Source organism: Schistocerca piceifrons, chromosome 4 (genome assembly GCF_021461385.2).
Source record: "Schistocerca piceifrons isolate TAMUIC-IGC-003096 chromosome 4, iqSchPice1.1, whole genome shotgun sequence".
In the NCBI taxonomy this organism is placed as follows: Eukaryota; Metazoa; Arthropoda; class Insecta; order Orthoptera; family Acrididae; genus Schistocerca; species Schistocerca piceifrons.
The window spans coordinates 353,039,020-353,062,365 of record NC_060141.1 but is presented as its reverse complement, the minus strand read 5'-3'; the positions used below and the strand labels follow the sequence as shown (position 1 = coordinate 353,062,365).

Genomic DNA, 23,346 nt, shown 5'->3' with positions numbered 1-23,346 from the left:
CAGTTGGATCGCCGAAATACGGAATCAGACTTGATTTTAGGATCTGGCAGCAAACCTGAAGGGACTTTCAATGCTTGATTTTTATCCTCAGGCTTAATGTTAGTCACCATCCAGATCAGCACAAAGGAACACTTAATACTGTAGTTCATAGGCATACATTGTATCATAATTTTGAAGTTTTTCATCTGATTTAGTCCCTCATGAAGTCACCTTTTGCCTAAATGGTTATAGAGAAAGACAGATAAGATGTGCATTGTGCTATAAACCAACGGTGGACCAGGTAAGTGATGAAAATAACGAGATAGTGCCTAAGTCTACAGGTTTTTGCCTTATGCAGGTAGGATTTCCAACAGAATTGGGCTTATTATACAGGAACATGATATGAAGTGTGTTTTTCACCACCATCTAAGGTTAGGGCCCTTTTAAGGTCTGTAAAGGATGACCTTAGTTTGTGTAATGCATCTACAGTATCCCTTGTTGTTGTGGCATGTCATACATTGGTCAAATCATCAGGACCATGGAGGACCAGTGTATTGAACATACGTGTCACAAACATGTAAAACAGCCAAGTAAATCTGCTATTTCAGAACATTTCCTTGGCACCATTCAACCCGTGAAAAATAATAGTGCAGAGATTGTAGTGTTCACTTCCAACTATTGGTACAGGGCTATTAAGGAGCAGTTGTGTTTAAAGTAGGAAATGACCTTATAAATAGTGATGGAGCTTTTTGCTTAAATTCTGTTTGGAAACGTGCTCTCTCCCTGATGAAACAGAGGACAACTTTAATGTATCTTTGGCACCCATTGGTAATTAATATTCACTATTGATGATAATTTCTAACATAGGTTATCTTTGGTTTTTTAGTGTTTACGAAGTGTGTTGCCTTTCTGCATGTGCTCCACATACTGAGGTTTTAAATTTTCTTGCACAACACTTTCTCTTTGCATTTGTGCTTTATAGATAACAGGGTGTGCACTTGTTGAAATAGTGACAGTTGCCAAAGATGTCACCCAGCTTGCATTACTATTAGTTGTTCCAATATTTTATGCGTCGGGAGAATCTCAAGTTACAACAAATAAATATGTGCAGTTATAAGTTCTAATACAAGAGCAGAGTCCAGAATGTAAGTTTGAAAATACTGTAAAGAGTTCATTGTAATCACAAGGTTTCCAATTAATGTAAGAGCACAGTGAGAGGGTAAACTGATGGGGTGCGGGGGGGGGGGGGGGGGGGGGGGCAGAGGAGGAATGTGTGCTTTGGATCAACCGTAGTTTACATGGCCCATTAGGCCACTGACTGCCCAGTGCATGGACCAGAGGTGCTGCCTCTGCCACCCTTTCGATAACAATGTTTTTCATCAGATCAGGGGGAAATTAAATTTAAATAGTCTGGGGCTGGCTGATATACAAGATATTTTTTCATATACCCTTTGAGTCTAAGTGCATGTTGTGCTTATTGTATACATTTGGGCTGACAAGGAAAGCTACCAATGAATTGAGAATTCATGTACTAGAATGCCACTGACAGTTCATCGTCAAATGATTGTAAATGGTATTATATTGTCTATACATTACTAGCAGTAATTTGGAAACAGAAACATAACCGAGAAACAGAAGACAAAAAGGTACCTCTTGTCGAAAATTTTTGATTTTGGGCTATTGTAATTTATACAATCTGGTTTTGTCTGTATATGTGCGGATGCATATGTGTGTGTGCGAGTGTATACCTGTCCCTTTTTCCACCTAAGGTAAGTCTTTCCGCTCCCGGGATTGGAATGACTCCTTACCCTCTCCCTTAAAACCCACATCCTTTCGTCTTTCCCTCTTTCCTGATGAAGCAACTGTGGGTTGCGGAAGCTTGAATTTTGTGTGTGTGTTTGTGTTTGTTAGTGCCTCTATCAACATACCAATGCTTTCCTTTGGTAAGTTACATCATCTTTATTTTTAGATATATTTTTCCCATGTGGATTCCATTCTTGTATTAAAGTTACAGGTAAAAGAGTTTATTTCAGAGATGATACTTTCAGTTTACATGAAAGTTCTTGGAATAAATATGGACTGTAAATATTTTATAGTTTCATAACATAGTTTGAAACTAGTCTTATCAGCTTGTTAGTCTTGTGCTGTAACATTGTGGTTAGCTTTCTTGATGAATATGTGAAAATCTTGTTTTGTCCTAGAGTTTCATTGTAATGTCAGCTGTCATACAGAATACTGTTTCTGTTCTGCATTCTATATAAATTTTACCTTACAGTTTTAAATTCAGTAAAATAATCTCTAATGACACACAAGTCTAATCTTACTTTCATACAGCATGCAATCTGAAGCCAGTTCACGAGAAGTCTCAAACTGATGGACTGCTCATTGAGGGAGCTCATGGATGGACGCCTACCATGTACATTAGACTTGTGCAGGACTTTGGTCTTGAATGTGAAGTTGCTCAACATCTTGCTAATTCCTATGGTGACCGAGCCTTCGCAGTTGCAAAGTTGGCATCCCTCACAGGGAAACGGTGGCCTATTATTGGGAAGAAGGTACACCCGGAGTTTCCTTACATTGATGCAGAGGTAACGAGACACTATTCGTTTGCTTTGTCATAATAGGTTATAGTTTCTTAGGTTTTATTCTTTTTTAAAGATAATATTGTTTCATTGTCCACATTCCTTGGCAATACACTGAAATGTACCAAAATGCAAACACTTGAGATTAAAGTCCCCTCTGATCCAGAGAGACACATTCTAGTTGAGGAAAACTGATTCCAAAAGAAAGCTTTGGGCTAATCAGTGGTTGAACCCTGGCCTTGGAATTTGTGTCAAAAGCTTATCCAGTTAGCGAGCAAACCAATGAACTAGTGTGAATCATTATCACTGAACAGCAGGAAACAACTTGATAAATAATGAATTTGAAACTAAACTCTCAAACAGCAGTTACTGTCATAGGCAATCATATTACTCACTCAAATAATTGCAGCGTACATTTGTCAATATTGTTAAATATTTAGCAGCAGTAATCAACACTGTATCCTTGATCAGTGTTGATGTCAGTTGTATCACCAACCTGAATTCAGCTTGAATGTTCATTACTACAATGGTGTTTTTCTAATTATCATTGCCAAGTCGATATCCTACTATAATTTTCTCTAACTAAGTCTTCAAGCTTTGCATTGATCTGTTTTCTAGAACACTGTGTTCTAGGTTTTATTACTTGAGTAGGATCACAACCTGCAGTAGTTCTTCTTGTTCACCTGTCCCATCAGGTTGTAGTTTTGAGATTACTAGGTCATTTTCATTATTGTGAAGTAATAATAGTGAAAATTGTCATCTTTCTATCAGTCTGTAGTGCAACATAAAACATAAAAATATTGTTGCATTTATTACTCAATCCACAATCCAGAGATTTACTGGAACTTTCCCTTCATTTTGGGGTACTGTAGTTTACATACTGAGTGACCAAGTAAAATATGTGTTTTTTTTCCCTGGTATTTATCAGCCAGTGACAGTTTATCATAAAAGAATCTAATGGTACTAATTATTTCATAAAACTGACATATTATATTGGACTGTTTGTTAAAAAACTATTGTTTTCTTAAAAGAACTCCTCTCCCATCCTCTGTCAAAAGGATAAATACCTCTTTGAGACAGAATAATATGGAGATTAAAGAAATATGTCAGACAGTTCCGTTTATGAGAAACAAAAATAAAACAGTGTGCCACACATTAAACTTTGCAGTGAGGATGAACTACGATTCTGAACTTTAGACCAGTCTATACCGCTTGGGACAAAACGTTTGATGTCACCTAGAAGAAAAAAAAAAAAAAAAAACAAAACACACACCTCTGTGGAAGCCCTGTAGTGGAAGTGCTGAGTCACAGATGAGGGCACAAGAAAAAGACTGCTAAACAAGTAAGCTTTCAGCCAAAACAGCGTTCTTTTGAATTAGACTAAACACACACTCACACTTGTGCAAATGCAACTTGTGTATGCTTGTGTTGCCATGAGTGCGAGAGCTGCATTTGTGTGTGTGTGTGTGTGCGTGGCTTTTTTGACCGAAAGCTTACTTGTTTAACAGTCATTTTGTTGTACCTTTTTGCAACTTGGCATTTTCTTTATATGCTGAGTAACAATCTATCCTTTTCATAATACTGTAATTATTCCATCCTGTATTTTCCATTGTTTAGTGAAAATACTATTTGATTTGTTTGTATTGGGAACATATTTAACAGTTAAGAGAATTCCTCTGTGTTTTGCCATTGTCAGCGTGAAGACATCAAGATATTTTCTGTAATATCATTGCAGTATAAGACAGTAGTCAAACTTTAAATTATTGAGGTTACATTAAGAGTTTGAACTGCATATCAACCTAGATAACTGGCTTTTCTTGACAGGGTTTGTATATTAGATATTGCCTCCTTTTAAGAATAGTTTTATGTGCTTGTGCCGGACAGTAAAACATTTTAAAAATAATTTTACCAGTCACAGACATTTGTCACAAATGAATAATTATTCTAGAAGTAAAAAAATCCACTCTTGAGCAGAATATAGTGTGTTGCATTTGCGGAGTTTTGAAGCAGTGTAGAACACTTAGTGAATAGTTGATCCTTGTGTTGGTTCATGAAGTACGCTCAGATGACTCAATTGGAGAAGCCCTGTTTCCCAAAGGTGTGTTATCAGTCATGCCCCTGATTACTGTTTCAATGCATTACTAATTTTCGTTAGAGCATATCTGCTAAAGAGCAGATCATTTTGTTTTAGTAAATGTACCATTAATTTCAATTAAATGAGAAGCTGTTGTAGTGTCAACGTAGAGATACTTAAAATTAAAATGACACTTTCATTGCCACTTCATCTCACAAAACAGAAGAAATTCCCCTTACACTAAGTTTGAACTGTACATGAATAATCCAGTACCTGCCATTTGAAACTCTGATAGAGGGTTTTTTGTCCTCATTTTAATTGAAGGACAAACATTGTCAAGTAACAAATCCCTTATCAGCCACAGGACATATAAGACACACATTTCCTGTTGGTGAAAAAAGGGTCATTTCAGTGTTTACAATTTGTTTGGGAAGTGAGAATACGGTAATTGTGTTAAATGTTATTTTACTATGGCAGTCATGAACAATAGCTTGCATAATGACTCATCATAGTTTTTCCCAGAATATCTGTTCTTCTTATTACATCTCCGGAGAAGAACTAAGGTAGCATCCATTGACTGCACTTTGTCATGCTTCATATAGAGAATCCATCCTGCTCATATCTCACACAGAAGTTCCTCAGGCACTCTGGTCTACAGTCAACCTTGAAATTGCAGAGATGTCACCAATTGGCATGAAAACTGTGAACCAATTTCATTTACACCACTTGTCCCACAAGGGCATTTCGTGTTAGACTTCCTTCACTGACCGTGTGTGTCACTAACATCGATATGTTCTGATGCCAAATTCTTGCAACATTGTCACATTTTACTGTTGCCTATACACATTACAGATCTGTTAATTACAGTTAAGAAATGAAATCTTACAGGTAATTTGTGTCTACATCTATATGATTACAGTACAGTTGACACTTAAGTGCATGGCAGAGGATTCTTCATATCACCTTCAGACTATATCTCAACTGATCCAATCTCTAACAGCATGTGTGAAAGATGAACACTTAAATCTTTCTGTATGAGCTCTGATAACTCTTATTTCATTATGCTGATCATTTCTCCCTATGTAGGTCAATGACAATAAAATATTTTCACATTCAGAGAAGAAGGTTGGTGATTGAAATTTCATGAAAATATCACTGTAGCTATCTGCCGAAAACCACATAGAATCTCTTCGGACCTAGCATTACTTCTGATACTGGGATTTGTGAACTTGAAAAGTGCTTATTTTTATTTTTTTTTTCAAGTTTTCCTGACCTAAACAATTTCTTTTCACAGCCCCACACAGAATTTGATGGTGTAGCGCTGTTCTACAGAACGTTGTGTTTTTTTTTTTAGCTTTGACCAAGCGTACGGACACGGCACACTGAAATGACTACAAAGATCACATGGAAGCTCATGATGCCAGCTATGTTCAGAAACTTACTTCCCCTACCATCAGCCCCACTTTGTGTGTTCATGTGTGTATCAGTCAACACATGATCGAACAGCGCTACGCCATCAGCTCAGAAAATTGGTTATGGAGCCATTGGCCATGTTCCAGAAAGTGTTTGGAAGTGAAAGCCTATCAAGAGCTTCAAATTTTAAGAGAGGGTGAAAGGTGAACCCTGTGCAGGACACCCATCCATAAGCAGAAATAAATACAGATCAATGTGTACATGCTGTGTTGAACTCAGACTGGCAGCTGAGTGCTCAGATGAAACAGACCACATAGCAATTGACAAAATTACTGAAAGACATATCTTTTTTTGAAAACAGTTTTCTTACTGTGCCCCGCTGCATTTTGTATCCTCTCTAGGTCAACCATCACGTTATTTTACTCCACAAACAGCACGACTTGTCTACTACTTTCAGTGTCTCATTTCCCAATACAATTCTCTCAGCAGCACCGAATTTAATTCAGTTACGTTAATTTATCTTTGTTTTACTTTTGTTGATTCATCTTTTAACTGCTTTTCAAGGCACTAGCTGTTCCATTCAGCTGATCATTGCAGTCTTTGACGGGATTACAATGTCACCAGCAAACCTCAAACTTTCCACCTTTCCAAATTTCTCCTTGGTTTCCATTAGTGACTATTAATGTACAAATTGAATAACATCAGGATGGCTATAATCCTGTCACATTCCCTTCTCAACTACTGCTTCCCTTTCACATCCTTTGATCCTTGTAATCACAGTCTGGTTGTAGATAAAGTTTTGCTCACTGTATTTTATTGCTGCTACTTTCAAAATCCCCCCATGAACCATGGACCTTGCCGTTGGTGGGGAGGCTTGCGTGCCTCAGCGATACAGATAGCCGTACCGTAGGTGCAACCACAACGGAGGGGTATCTGTTGAGAGGCCAGACAAACGTGTGGTTCCTGAAGAGGGGCAGCAGCCTTTTCAGTAGTTGCAAGGGCAGCAGTCTGGATGATTGACTGATCTGGCCTTGTAACAATAACCAAAACGGCCTTGCTGTGCTGGTACTGCGAACGGCTGAAAGCAAGGGGAAACTACAGCCGTAATTTTTCCCGAGGGCATGCAGCTTTACTGTATGATTACATGATGATGGCGTCCTCTTGGGTAAAATATTCCGGAGGTAAAATAGTCCCCCATTCGGATCTCCGGGCGGGGACTACTCAAGAGGATGTCGTTATCAGGAGAAAGAAAACTGGCGTTCTACGGATCGGAGCGTGGAATGTCAGATCCCTTAATCGGGCAGGTAGGTTAGAAAATTTAAAAAGGGAAATGGATAGGTTGAAGTTAGATATAGTGGGAATTAGTGAAGTTCGGTGGCAGGAGGAACAAGACTTCTGGTCAGGTGACTACAGGGTTATAAACACAAAATCAAATAGGGGTAATGCAGGAGTAGGTTTAATAATGAATAGGAAAAGAGGAATGCGGGTAAGCTACTACAAACAGCATAGTGAACGCATTATTGTGGCCAAGATAGATACGAAGCCCACGCCTACTACAGTAGTACAAGTTTATATGCCAACTAGCTCTGCAGATGACGAAGAAATTGAAGAAATGTATGATGAAATAAAAGAAATTATTCAGATTGTGAAGGGAGACGAAAATTTAATAGTCATGGGTGACTGGAATTCGATTGTAGGAAAAGGGAGAGAAGGAAACGTAGTAGGTGAATATGGATTGGGGGACAGAAATGAAAGAGGAAGCCGCCTGGTCGAATTTTGCACAGAGCACAACATAATCATAACTAACACTTGGTTTAAGAATCATGAAAGAAGGTTGTATACATGGAAGAACCCTGGAGATACTAAAAGGTATCAGATAGATTATATAATGGTAAGACAGAGATTTAGGAACCAGGTTTTAAATTGTAAGACATTTCCAGGGGCAGATGTGGACTCTGACCACAATCTATTGGTTATGGCCTGTAGATTAAAACTGAAGAAACTGCAAAAAGGTGGGAATTTAAGGAGATGGGACCTGGATAAACTAAAAGAACCAGAGGTTGTACAGAGATTCAGGGAGAGCATAAGGGAGCAATTGACAGGAATGGGGGAAATAAATACAGTAGAAGAAGAATGGGTAGCTTTGAGGGATGAAGTAGTGAAGGCAGCAGAGGATCAAGTAGGTAAAAAGACTAGGGCTAGTAGAAATCCTTGGGTAACAGAAGAAATATTGAATTTAGTTGATGAAAGGAGAAAATATAAAAATGCAGTAAGTGAAACAGGCAAAAAGGAATACAAACGTCTCAAAAATGAGATCGACAGGAAGTGCAAAATGGCTAAGCAGGGATGGCTAGAGGACAAATGTAAGGATGTAGAGGCCTATCTCACTAGGGGTAAGATAGATACCGCCTACAGGAAAATTAAAGAGTCCTTTGGAGATAAGAGAACGACTTGTATGAATATCAAGAGCTCAGATGGAAACCCAGTTCTAAGCAAAGAAGGGAAAGCAGAAAGGTGGAAGGAGTATATAGAGGGTCTATACAAGGGCGATGTACTTGAGGACAATATTATGGAAATGGAAGAGGATGTAGATGAAGATGAAATGGGAGATATGATACTGCGTGAAGAGTTTGACAGAGCACTGAAAGACCTGAGTCGAAACAAGGCCCCCGGAGTAGACAATATTCCATTGGAACTACTGACGGCCGTGGGAGAGCCAGTCCTGACAAAACTCTACCATCTGGTGAGCAAGATTTATGAAACAGGTGAAATACCCTCAGACTTCAAGAAGAATATAATAATTCCAATCCTAAAGAAAGCAGGTGTTGACAGATGTGAAAATTACCGAACTATCAGCTTAATAAGTCACAGCTGCAAAATACTAACATGAATTCTTTACAGACGAATGGAAAAACTAGTAGAAGCCAACCTCGGGGAAGATCAGTTTGGATTCCGTAGAAACACTGTAACACGTGAGGCAATACTGACCTTACGACTTATCTTGGAAGAAAGATTAAGGAAAGGCAAACCTACGTTTCTAGCATTTGTAGACTTAGAGAAAGCTTTTGACAATGTTGACTGGAATACTCTCTTTCAAATTCTAAAGGTGGCAGGGGTAAAATACAGGGAGCGAAAGGCTATTTACAATTTGTACAGAAACCAAATGGCAGTTATAAGAGTCGAGGGACATGAAAGGGAAGCAGTGGTTGGGAAGGGAGTAAGACAGGGTTGTAGCCTCTCCCCGATGTTGTTCAATCTGTATATTGAGTAAGCAGTAAAGGAAACAAAAGAAATATTTGGAGTAGGTATTAAAATTCATGGAGAAGAAATAAAAACTTTGAGGTTCGCCGATGACATTGTAATTCTGTCAGAGACAGCAAAGGACTTGGAAGAGCAGTTGAATGGAATGGACAGTGTCTTGAAAGGAGGATATAAGATGAACATCAACAAAAGCAAAACAAGGATAATGGAATGTAGTCTAATCAAGTCGGGTGATGCTGAGGGAATTAGATTAGGAAATGAGGCACTTAAAGTAGTAAAGGAGTTTTGCTATTTGGGGAGCAAAATAACTGATGATGGTCGAAGTAGAGAGGATATAAAATGTAGGCTGGCAATGGCAAGGAAAGCGTTTCTGAAGAAGAGAAATTTGTTAACATCGAGTATAGATTTAAGTGTCAGGAAGTCATTTCTGAAAGTATTCGTATGGAGTGTATGAAAGTATTCGTATGGAGTGTAGCCATGTATGGAAGTGAAACATGGACGATAAATAGTTTGGACAAGAAGAGAATAGAAGCTTTCGAAATGTGGTGCTACAGAAGAATGCTGAAGATTAGATGGGTAGACCACATAACTAATGAGGAAGTATTGAATAGGATTGGGGAGAAGAGAAGTTTGTGGCACAACTTGACCGGAAGAAGGGATCGGTTGGTAGGACATGTTCTGAGGCATCAAGGGATCACCAATTTAGTATTGGAGGGCAGTGTGGAGGGTAAAAATCGTAGAGGGAGACCAAGAGATGAATACACTAAGCAGATTCAGAAGGATGTAGGTTGCAGTAGGTACTGGGAGATGAAAAAGCTTGCACAGGATAGAGTAGCATGGAGAGCTGCATCAAACCAGTCTCAGGACTGAAGACCACAACAACAACAACTTTCAAAATTTCAAAGAGTGTATTCCAGTCAACATAGTCAAAAGCCTCCGATAGATCTAAAACATGTAACTGTAAATAAAGGTTTGCTTTTCTTCAGCCTATCTTCAAAGATAAGTGGTAGGGTCTATATTGCCTTGCACATTCTTAAATGTGTCAAGAACCACTTCCACATTCTGCTAGAACTTTATGTGGGAAACATTTGACTTGTTTCCCAGTTTTTAAACTGGAGTCCTAAATTTTGCTTCCATACATATATTCTATTGTCTGAAATTCTCTATCAATATCCATAGCATTCAGAAATATATCTTTCAAACAATGGAACATTTGACAACGAATAACAATAATATGAAAAGGCTAGGTTGCTACCCACCACAAGGAGGAGGCATTGAGTGGCTGACAGACATATTGAAAAATACTGCCTCCTCTATGTGGTGAGTAAAAATATACCTTTGTTATATTTGTAAGCTTGGTTTATGTGAACAAAAGATATTTTATTTATTTATTAGCTGTTCAGCATGATTGCCACGCAATTGGCTTCATCAAAATACATTTTACATGTTCATAAAAGTATAGTTGTTACTAAACTAATATTTACATTGTACATTGTGCATACATCTTTTTAGTAGTTAGTAATTTTTACATTTTACACACATCATCATTAACATAAACACATAAATACATAAACTTCTTTCTAATCAGAAGATTTCGGTAATAATCATTATGTGGTATAGTTTAATTCAAGAATTAATTATGCAGTTTTACACATTAAGTTAATTATAATTAAACTATTTTGTTTTTATTTCATAAAAGAATTAATTATACAGTTTTACATACTTAGTTAATGATAGTTACATTATTTCATTGTTTATACATTCCTTCCAAATTACTTGCAAGATATTCTTAATTGAGTAGTGTGCTTTATTTTTAAATCCTGTCTAATACTTCCTTAAATTTAAAGAGGGTGAGGGTTTTGACTGATTGTGGCAGTTTCTTACATAACTTTAGACTTAGGTGTTTGTGACCGTTGTGTGTCAGTAACAGCCTAGAATACAGTATATCAAGCATGCAATTGTTTCTAGTGCTGTGCAAATGTAAATTGTTGTATATTTTCTTTTACGTATGTTAAGCAGTTATACATATAGAGACGTGGGAGGGTCATTATGTTTAATAGGCTGAAGTGCTTCTTAAAGGTTTCTCTTGGACCCTTGTGTACATCAAATTGCTTGTGACTGTTGAATTACCCCCTAACAGAAATATTGTACCTGTGACTGCAAGAATGCATAGCAGCAAAGCATCAATAAACTTTCACTTACAGAATATCTTAATTGATACAACAGGAGTATCACGCATGCAAGTTTGCCTGTCAGATGGCTTATATGGTCATCCCATGAGAGCCTTTGCCTATTTTTAGTCCCAATAGTTTGACACTGTCATTCTCTTCTTTTCATACCTTCAGACTAAAATAAATTTCCTTCAGTTTTGTGTTGTTTATACATAACTGGTTAGCAATACACCACACCCTACACATTTCAAAAAGTTTATTATTTTTGTTTTCCATCTCTTGCATACTGTCACCTGTGGAGATCATGGTCATATGATTAGCATATAAGACATTTTTGCAGGCTATATAGTTAGAGAAGCTATTTACATAGACAATAAAGCGGAAGGGTCCAAGAACGGGACCCTGTAGAATTCCTAACTGTTGCCTGTTATTTAGGTATGATTTAATCAAATTAAGTGGTTTGTCTGCAATACCATAATATTCATATAATAGAGGGGAACATTCCACGTGGGAAAAATTATATATAAAAACAAAGATGAGGTGACTTACCGAACGAAAGTGCTGGCAGGTCGATAGACACACAAACAAACACAAACATACACACAAAATTCAAGCTTTCGCAACAAACTGTTGCCTCATCAGGAAAACCCACTTCCTTTCGTCTTTCCCTCTCCTTCCCTCTTTCCTGATGAGGCAACAGTTTGTTGCGAAAGCTTGAATTTTGTGTGTATGTTTGTGTTTGTTTGTGTGTCTATCAACCTGCCAGCGCTTTCGTTCGGTAAGTCACCTCATCTTTGTTTTTATATATAATACCATAATATTCTAATTTTTTAACATTATCTCATGTGATACTGAATCAAATGTTTTGTGTAAGTCTATGAGTGTTGCACAGGTGATCACTTTTCTTTCAAAATCATTGTGGATTTCAGTAATCAGTCTTTGAGTAGCTTTTAATATGGGCTGTACCTGTGTGTGTGAGTTAGTGTTGTTATTCTGCCTGCCGATGTGTGTTTATGTGGAAGATTAGTTTTTATAATATTACTTCAGTGTCAGTGGTGCTTAGTTCACATAATTATCAATGACTGGACTGCTTTCAGAGTCTTGTCATTTGCTGTCTATTGACTCTGAGGTACTAGCTTTGATTCTGCAACCCATCTTATTATACCATGAAAACATGTGCATCAGAGTTATCTCAGATGTGAGAGATCAAAAGAGAAATGTCTTGAGTATATTATCAATTAAATTTACCCGTGGTCTTTTCGAAGCTACACCAAATCAAAACTCTTGTCTGCGCTTAGAAATTGCAGGAGATCTACTTATTTATTACTAGATAGTATCAGCTTGTTATAGAAATTCACCTATAGCTTTGTTATCCATTAAGTTATGATATATATTAAACAATGAAGTACACAATATTGATGTTCTACATTAGCATTTATTTTATAATGCATTGTGAACCACCTTTGGCTGGCCAACATCAGAAAACTTAATATTGAACAGTCCACACAAAAAGCGCCCACTGACAATACATGTTACTGTACAAGATACCTGGATGACGCTCCACTTGTAAAATACCAGTTTTTCACACAATACTTAATAATTTCAGTTTACGGAATGCATTTTTGAAATGAAACATATTTTACATATATTGAATGAGCAACACACATTTAATCATCTGTGACATACTTGCCTCCACAAAGCCTTTAGTAATAAATGTTCATTAAATCTGTGTTTAATATTGAGAGATAAACAACAGATGATCACTACTCAGATTACAAAAGAACAGAGTCTGGCACATCACATTACTATTCAGAGTTAAAGTTCACTAAGCTTTGTAGAAACATTCAGTAACCCAAACACATAGCAGCTCAGGTATTTGGTGTTGTTGACTATTTTGTAACTTTATTAGTTTAGATGTTACTTATTTTAACTGTCAAAAAATTCACAGGTTGAAACACAATCTTGTTTAGAGTTAAAGTTTATCAAATTCACTCTCAAAACTTTTGTAGATGCAGGAGTCCTGCACAAAATTTGACAAGTCCACGAAACTGTTGCCCAAACAATTTCTGTTACTTAAGCTGTGACCAACACACCACTTATCAACACATATGCCCATACCCAGTTATCTCTCAAAGTGAACTTCCCTACACAATGGGGCACCATCCCAAAATAGATGGGATCTGTCATTGCGAAAATCTCTAATTTACATATAACTTATTCTTACTACACGTATTACACTAGACTAGAATTTCACCAGCTTTTCTGTTGTTCTGTTAGGTTTTTGCTTGGCTTTCTTGTTGTTTAAGTTTTCATCTGTTAGTTAATTTACCCATATTTGTCTTTACTGATTGTTAAACTAAGTGAAATACATAGGCTTATACACTCCTGGAAATTGAAATAAGAACACCGTGAATTCATTGTCCCAGGAAGGGGAAACTTTATTGACACATTCCTGGGGTCAGATACATCACATGATCACACTGACAGAACCACAGGCACATAGACACAGGCAACAGAGCATGCACAATGTCGGCACTAGTACAGTGTATATCCACATTTCGCAGCAATGCAGGCTGCTATTCTCCCATGGAGACGATCGTAGAGATGCTGGATGTAGTCCTGTGGAACGGCTTGCCATGCCATTTTCACCTGGCGCCTCAGTTGGACCAGCGTTCGTGCTGGACGTGCAGACCGCGTGAGACGACGCTTCATCCAGTCCCAAACATGCTCAATGGGGGACAGATCCGGAGATCTTGCTGGCCAGGGTAGTTGACTTACACCTTCTAGAGCACGTTGGGTGGCACGGGATACATGCGGACGTGCATTGTCCTGTTGGAACAGCAAGTTCCTTTGCCGGTCTAGGAATGGTAGAACGATGGGTTCGATGACGGTTTGGATGTACCGTGCACTATTCAGTGTCCCCTCGACGATCACCAGTGGTGTACGGCCAGTGTAGGAGATCGCTCCCCACACCATGATGCCGGGTGTTGGCCCTGTGTGCCTCGGTCGTATGCAGTCCTGATTGTGGCGCTCACCTGCACGGCGCCAAACGCGCATACGACCATCATTGGCACCAAGGCAGAAGCGACTCTCATCGCTGAAGACGACACGTCTCCATTCGTCCCTCCATTCACGCCTGTCGCGACACCACTGGAGGCGGGCTGCACGATGTTGGGGCGTGAGCGGAAGACGGCCTAACGGTGTGCGGGACCGTAGCCCAGCTTCATGGAGATGGTTGCGAATGGTCCTCGTCGATACCCCAGGAGCAACAGTGTCCCTAATTCGCTGGGAAGTGGCGGTGCGGTCCCCTACGGCACTGCGTAGGATCCTACAGTCTTGGCGTGCATCCGTGCGTCGCTGCGGTCCGGTCCCAGGTCGACGGGCACGTGCACCTTCCGCCGACCACTGGCGACAACATCGATGTACTGTGGAGACCTCACGCCCCACGTGTTGAGCAATTCGGCGGTACGTCCACCCGGCCTCCCACATGCCCACTATACGCCCTCGCTCAAAGTCCGTCAACTGCACATACGGTTCACGTCCACGCTGTCGCGGCATGCTACCAGTGTTAAAGACTGCGATGGAGCTCCGTATGCCACGGCAAACTGGCTGACACTGACGGCGGCGGTGCACAAATGCTGCGCAGCTAGCGCCATTCGACGGCCAACACCGCGGTTCCTGGTGTGTCCGCTGTGCCGTGCGTGTGATCATTGCTTGTACAGCTCACTCGCAGTGTCCGGAGCAAGTATGGTGGGTCTGACACACCGGTGTCAATGTGTTCTTTTTTCTATTTCCAGGAGTGTAGATAGATATGGCCGTTTACTGTCTCATAGAGCTGCTATGTTTTTTGATTTGTAGCTTATTTTGCATTAAAATAAGTTTTTTTTATTCTTGGAATTAACATTCCAGGTCATAAGTCAATATGTACTGCTTTAATATAAATTCTGTAACTATATTTCAACAATGTTGTTCAAACACTATCTGTTGGTACTTGGTATTTTCAAATCACATTAGACATTTAGAAGATATTAAGTTCCTGTCAAGAGGTACTTTCAAATCCTACATCTTCACTCCCTCTCCCTCCCTCTCCCCCTCTCCCCTCTCCATCTCCCTCCCCCTGCCCCTCCCCCTCCTCCCCCCCAACCACCACTGAGTGGGCATTTACATGCACTTTGTGCCATTGCCTATTTTGCAACTTTATTAGTTTGGATATTGTATCCACGAAATTATTTTGCGACCTCTGATTCCACACCACAGTAGCACCTCAGCTCTTAAGTGCCCAGCAATAGCCAATTGCATGGGTCAAACCCACTCAAAGTGACCTTCTGTTGCCAGATTACTTTGTGATGCTCTTCCTGCCAATTGCAGAAGCTGAAGTGTCACCTGATAGGTTAGCTGACAGATTTAGTCGCTACTTCCTCACAAGTTATGCTAAGCAATGCCATGACTTGTCAGTACAGTGTCACCTGTCAAACCAGCGCACATTTTCCCCCATTTGTCTGTAATGTCTCACATCTTTTGGCCACACACAAAACATAGTCCATTGTGTTTTTAACAAGCTTGCATCTGACATGCTACAACAAACTCTCAACACTGACTCTCCCTTCATACAACAGCACTAATATGCCCTCAGGACTTGGGAATCAGGAAGAGGGGAGCATTCTACTGGTCAAACAAAGACAGTGAAATGGAAGTCCAAAAGATGATTTGAACTGAAGGCAGTGCAGAAAAGTTAATAAAAGATAGCATATTACAACTGTGGCAAAATTAATGGGACCCTTTAGGCACATACAGGAGAACCTACAAATTTTTCTCTTTCATCAGGAAGAGATTACAAATGAGATTTCTTAACCCATCAAGTGGATTGATACATTATCTGATCATGCGTGGCCTGTGTGCTACATATCTATACAAAATCAAAAGACAGATGAAAGATAGCTGCACCTGCGGCAGAGTGCCTGCGGCAGAGTGAGCACATCAAAACACACATTATGGGATGCACGCTCTACGAAGATGCGGCGGGTAGTGGTTGTCAGGTGTTAAAGATGTTACACCCCAAAGCAGCCCTAAGGAGCAAGTCAACCTGGTATGTATTGAACGATACTGCCGCTGCAGTATTGAGGAAGGCCAAGAAAGACATCACGAGGCATTCAACCATATGTCAGCAGGCTACCATCCTGGCTAGGCAACATACTCTGCGGATTGATTGAAGACAACTGTGGTCAGCAACCACTGAATGAAATAGTCTCTCAAGAATCTACATTCCATTTGTGCAAGTTATCATGGAAGTGTGAACTTTAATAATAGCAGTGATTGGTGGAATTGCTTGTTATAATGGAAATGCTGCTAACATGCTGCCTGATGCCCAAGGAATCAAAGGTAGTGTGAGGGTGGATCCAGTAGTGGAAACAACCATCTGCAGATTAAATACACCAAAATAAATGAACAAACACAGAACAGATTCTGTAGTGCTTATGGTAGTATTAGTAGCTGGGTAACTGGTTGTGTTTTATTGTATTTTTGTAATAGTAGAAGTAGCTGGTAGTATTTCAAAAAATTAGGCCTATTGAAATAAATAGTAAAATATAAACTTATTAATGTCCTGGAAAATGTGATTTGTATGGCTTATTTTAGCTTTTCAGATAAAAAGACTGTAATTACGAATAATAAATAAATAAGTACAACAGCGTTACCAGGAGTGGGGGAAGCAGTAACCCATTACAGGGTGGTGAACCTTATAGCTGCTAACCTGATATGCTTCACTCTAGATTTTACGGATTCCACAGACCTGAAGCATGATAGAAATTCTTTTATGGTTTTGTTTTTATGTTCATAGATCCGATATGCAGTAAGAGAATACGCTTGCTGTGCTGTTGATGTGATTGCAAGACGGCTGCGGTTAGCTTTCCTCAATGTCCAGGCTGCTCAGGAAGCTCTCCCTGGTATTGTTGACATTATGGCAGAAGAATTAAAGTGGGATGAAAAAAAGAAAAAGGTCAGTTTTTGGAAATTTTGGAGATAATCCATTTTTTATGCATTTAATGTAAGAAAATTCACACTTTCACTTTTTTTCCTGAAGGAGGAAATAGCACTTGCCTCAGAATTCCTTGCAAATGAGATGGGCCAGATGGTGAACAGAGCTTCAAGAGACAAATTACCTATCAATCTTAGTAAAGAAGAAATTCAAACATACATAAAGAGATTCCAGATAATTGATAAAGATCGTAAGGGATATGTCTCGATCAATGACATCAGACGAGGACTGAAGGTAAGAAATTACTTTTTATGAAGTCGTTAAAGAAAAGAAGCTGTATTTGATGTGTGATAGTTTTATTGCTTATATATTTTGCAGAATTGGAAAACTTTTATTGTTGTTGTTGTTGTTGTTGTTGTTAAGATCGTCATTCATGTTGGAGTACACCTTCACTACCACACATACTGCCATCAGTACACCAGTACAAATTTTTGATTAAATAGAAAAGTCTCTCACAGGTCTGTTGCTGTGAGCATTCTCCTTCCTTTTCTCACTTCAAGGTGGAAAAATTATAATAAATTTCCACTTATGTGTGTCTCTCTCTCTATTGTGCCCAGTAACACTCTATTTTGCCCACCTATTTAAAAAATATAATTTTTGAACTTTTATTGGTAATCTGTCTCATTGTTTGGTAGTACATCACGTTTTATCCTGATTTTTAACTATGATTCATCAAACTGAATAAGGGATGACATGAAGCATTTAACCCCTTCTTTTGTACATACTCCACAAGGCACAATGATTTCACCCCTGTTTTCAGTTTCAGTAGTAAATGTTCACTTACTCACTAAAAAAACTGTACATTCCATAATGCATTTTTTAATATGTGAAAGAAATGACAAGAGATGAATAAACTTGTCTGATATGAAGCTAACACAATAGCAATTGCGTATTGAACTTCTTTCCATACAGTACTGTGTTGTCTTACAGAACATTGACCAGCTCCATTGGAACAATGATTTTCAGATGTCATAGCTTCAAATTAGATTATTCGTTCCACATCGCACCACATCACTTAGTTAGCTCTTCATCAGCCTTTACATCCTGAAATTTTTCTTATATTATTCATTTCGTAAGGATCACCTCAGTGCAGCACCTCCTCCAGTTCTATGGGTGATTTGTGAAAGATAAAGCCCCATTTGTGATTATATGAGATTGGTTTTGGTGAATTATTTAGCTTCAACTTACACTAACTGTTAGACAAACTTTGCCATTATATTTTTGTCACTAGTTTATTGGCCTATTTTGATCTTCTTTCTGTGTTTGTAGATGGATTAGGGGTGGGGCGGGGTGAGGATTACTCTTATGTTTTTAATCTTCTCATCAGACAAGTTTATTCATCTCTTGTAATTTCTTTGACATATTAAAAAAATGCACTATTGAGTGTAGCACCCTCCTCCCCCTCTCTGTCACTCTTTATAGAATTTGTTTGACACCCAAACTGTTCAAACAGTATCTTTGTACATAACACCATATCACATTGTTTAGTATAATTCTAAAAGTTCAACTGAAGCATTTCAAACATAAATACATGCCAGTGCCATATCGTAGTGATCTAGCACTTCATGTTTTGATTTCTCTACTGCACAGCTTGTCAATTCTGTCTTTTCAGCTGTTCAGATTTCATTAGTTACTAGTATTTAGTTTGTTATTTCCCTATAATGTATCTTACTTGAGTCATGACCCTGGGCAGCTTTTATAATGAATTCCAGAACATTCTGATTTCTTCTAACTTGTTCATCTTTAGTTGCACAAAGGAACCGTTGGTGTCAGTTGCTGTCATTTGAAACACCTTGCCTTATGCCTATGTCTACTGTTTATGTTATCTTCATTTCATCTTAGTGTTTTTTGGGGGGAGGCGTGGTGGTAATTGATTTTCTTATTAGTGTAACTTGAGTGCATTCATGTAACTGATCCTAAAATATTTCTGAAGTGTGTGTGACACTTACAAAGGGGATATTGAACATATACAGAGAAGGGCGGCACAAATGGGCACAGGCTTCTTTGTACATCTACATCTGTACTCTGCCAACCACTGTGAAGTATATGGAAGAGAGTATATCCCAATGTATCAGCTATAAGGGTTTCTTCCTGTTCGTCATGTATGGTGCATGGGAAGAATAGCTGTTTAATTGCCTCTATGCATGCTATTATAATTAATTTAATGCCATCCTCGTGATCCCCGTGTGAACTCTACATAAGGGGTTGTAGTATATTCCTAGAGCCAGTTCTTGAAATTTCATAAGTAGGCTTTCTTGGGATAGTTTCCATCTATCTTCAAGGGTCTACCACTTCAGTTTCTTCGACATCTCTGTGCACTCCCCTATGGGTCAAACAAACCTGTGACCACTCTTGCTGCCCATTCCTGTACAGTTCAGTATCCTTTGTTAGTTGTATTTGGTATAGTTCCCACACTTCAGCAATATGCTAGAATGGGTCACATGACTGACTGATTTATAAGCAATCTTGTTTGTAGACTGATTTCATTTTCCCAGTATTCTAACAGTAAGCTAAAGTCTACCACCTGCTTTACCAATGACAGCCTATTTGATCATTCCATTTTTTATCCCTGTTAAGTATTAACATTAAGGTATTTGTATGAGTTGGCCAATTCCAACTGAGACGGAGGGCAGGGGAGGGGGATGGGGCAGAACAGCAGAAAGGGAGAGAAGTAAAAATATTTGGTGCGTTGGTGGAAAGGGGGCTGTGTAGTGCTGGGTGGATGAAGACAATGACTAACTAAGGTTGAGGCCAGGAGGGTTACGGGGTCGTAGGATATATTGCAGGGAGAGTTCCCACCTGTGAAATTCATAAAAGCTGGTGTTGGTGGGAAGGATCCATATGGCACAGGCTGTGAAGCAGTCATTGAAATGAAGGATGTCATGTTGTGCGGTGTGCTCAGCAACAGGGTGGACCACTTGTTTCTTGGCCACAGTTTGTCAGTGACCATTCATGTGGACAGACAGCTTGTTGGTTGTCATTCCCACATAGAATGCAGCACAGTGGTTGCAGCTTAGCTTGTAGATCACATGACTGGTTTCACAGGTAGCGCTGCCTTTGGTGGGATAGATGATGTTTGTGACCAGATTGGAGTAGGTGGTGGTGGGACTATGTATGGGACAGGTCTTGCATCTAGGTCTACTACAGGGATATGAGCCTGCTCCCAACCCCTCACCTCATGGCCCATACCCCTGTAATAGACTTAGATGCAATATCCTTTTCCACTGCTCCCCACCTCCACCCCCCCCCCCCCCCCACCACCACCACACCTGTCCCCTGCCCTCCATCTACTTCCAGACTGCACCTAGCTGCCCTACCCTTTCTCCACCTCATCCCTTCACGCTCCCCACCAGCACTCCACTGTCCTCCACCCCTACCCTGCTATTCCTCCCCCTCCCTGCCCCAGCCTCACGTACGCATGCGCGCGCGCCTCGTCTGTTTTCGACGAAGGCCTCATTGGCCGAAATTTTATTTGGGACAGTCTTTTTGGTGTGCCTATCTGCGACTTAGTATCTCTTCTATATGGTGAGTAGCAGCTTTGCTTTTCACGATATTGTTAATATAAACACAAGCAGCCAGGGTCCCAACACACTGCCCTCAGGTATATCCAAAGTTACTTCAATGTCTGACGATGACTCTACATCCAAGATAACTCCCTGTGTATCCTCTCGTAGGGATTTTTGTGTGCACACACAGGCATTAGAGCAATCATTTTTCCTGCCCTGCAAACATGAATTAAGCAGGAAGAAGCCCTAGTAAATGGCACAGTGGGAAGTACCTTCTGCCATTCATTTCAGTGGTTTGCATAGTATACGAGGGATATCCAGGAAGTAACAGATGCTTTGGTCTGTCACTGAAGTGGACAGGGTTACATTCATCATCTTGGTGCCATAACTTTCCTACACTCACAAGAAGACATCCCCAGTGGTGGGATAGGCTTTATGAAACCAAATATATGATGATGTAGGTTAAGATCCCAGGTATCACACCCTGCAGCCTTTCGCCCTGATGGGCCCTCATTTGTGAGTAATTGATGAAAAAAATCCGAGAATTTTGTGTCATCTTCAGTAGTGTTGAATAAGCTGTATTGTGTAGTCTGTGGTGTGATGGATAGGGTAATAGCTTCACGAGAAGGAGGTTATTGGTTCAAATCTCATCAGTTGCAGTAGACTTATTTTTTATTTTTTAAATGTAATTTTTATTTCCATTCCTTTGTCATATCATTTTAATATCAACTTCATTTGATCCCATTTTTCTTCATATCATTCTCTTTCCACTTAAAATCTTTGTTCAGGTATTAATTAACAAATTTTATGTATTTCGATTTCATGCCCTTTGTTTATCATCCTGATTTTTTTGCTTGGATTTCATTTTACTTGTGTAATCCCTTCTTTTATTTCAGTCTTCGTCTTCCTTATTTTGTACATAGTGCAATAGGAATTTAAGTTATGTTTTACATGTTTGTATGATGATTATCATGCAGAAAAACTGTGCATCTGGTAACAAAACATACGTTTTTCCAAACAATTCCACAGGCAATATAAATAGATTATTTCGTCTTTTGTTTTTAACTCTTAGATCAGAATTTTCAAATAATTGAATATTATAACAGAAACAACAAAATCCATACATTTACTGAATATTATAATAGATAAATATAATTAAATTCTCATTCACAAAAATTCTAATTGGAAAAATAATGATATAAAGAAAAAATTAAACAAATGAAAAAATCATATGTTGATTAAAATGATGTGACAAAGAAATAGAAGTAAAAACTTGCATTTAAACCAATCTTTGCTACATTACCGTATATTTGATTTTAAAAAGTTGGTCCCATCGCTGGGGACCTCTCCCTGTCATTAGGTGCCCAGAGGTGGCAGCGTGTGGCCTGTGTCTCTGCTACTTTGGTTTCTGTGACATTTCAAAATGTGCGCTGCAATAGAAAATCTCGCCATTTGTGAGGTTCGTTCTGTGATTAGGTTATTGCTGGCCAAAGACTGAAAACCATTTGAAATTTATTGTGTCCTTTCTGATGTGTGTGGAAAAGGAATAATGAGTGAAAGCCAAGTGAGGCAACGGTGGATTGCTTTTAAAAATGTCTGTACCAGTGTAGGCCCAACTTTGTGATTGATGAACTGGTGATGAAAATCATTGACAAAATTTGTGAAAAATGTCGTTTCACGATTTCGGAACTTTTGTGATTACCAGCTCTTCCCAGAGTTGAAGACAATGCTCGCTACTCAACGCTTTGATACTGGCACCAAAATGCATGCCGGTATAAACCAGTGGTCGCAATCACAGACAGCACATTTCTACAGAGATGGCAGTGAAAAACTTGCACCACTGTATCATAATTGTCTCAATTTGAAGGGTGATTATGTAGAAAAATAGCTAAAGAGTCTACCTTTAAAACATATATAATAAAATGTGGTTTTTCCATATTAATTTTTATTTCAAAATTTGTGTTGCTTCCTGAATAGCCCTCGTAGATCTAGAAGTGGATATAAATAGGTCCAGCCGAGATAACATAAACAACTGGAAGGGGGAGGGACATTAGGTGGTGGTGGTGGTGGTGGTGGTGGTGGTGGTGGTGGCAGTGGTGGTGGAGGAGGAGGAGGAGGAGGAGGACGACGACGACGACGCATTATATTTTACGTTCACCCTCAAAAAGAAGACAATTTTTATAAACTCAGAGGACAAGCCAGTCGATCTTCCTGCTGTCACTTTTCGTCCACCATATGCTGTTTGTTTAAAAGCATCATATGTGATGTCTTTTTCTCTTTCCACACCGTTATTTGGTCTCACCCCTTTCTTAATGGTGTCAGCAGC

General features: G+C 39.2%; 1 protein-coding gene across 2 annotated transcripts in view; it reads left to right on the top strand.

The window, feature by feature from the left end:
* The window catches only part of LOC124794745 (glycerol-3-phosphate dehydrogenase, mitochondrial), a 185,945-nt gene that overhangs the window by 138,734 nt on the left and 23,865 nt on the right, over nucleotides 1-23,346 (top strand). For both annotated transcript variants that reach the window (XM_047258354.1, XM_047258353.1), the window contains exons 9-11: nucleotides 2,314-2,567; nucleotides 17,317-17,475; nucleotides 17,560-17,748. In XM_047258354.1, coding sequence (XP_047114310.1) covers nucleotides 2,314-2,567; nucleotides 17,317-17,475; nucleotides 17,560-17,748 — 602 coding nt within the window. The remainder of the gene's footprint in view (nucleotides 1-2,313; nucleotides 2,568-17,316; nucleotides 17,476-17,559; nucleotides 17,749-23,346) is intronic.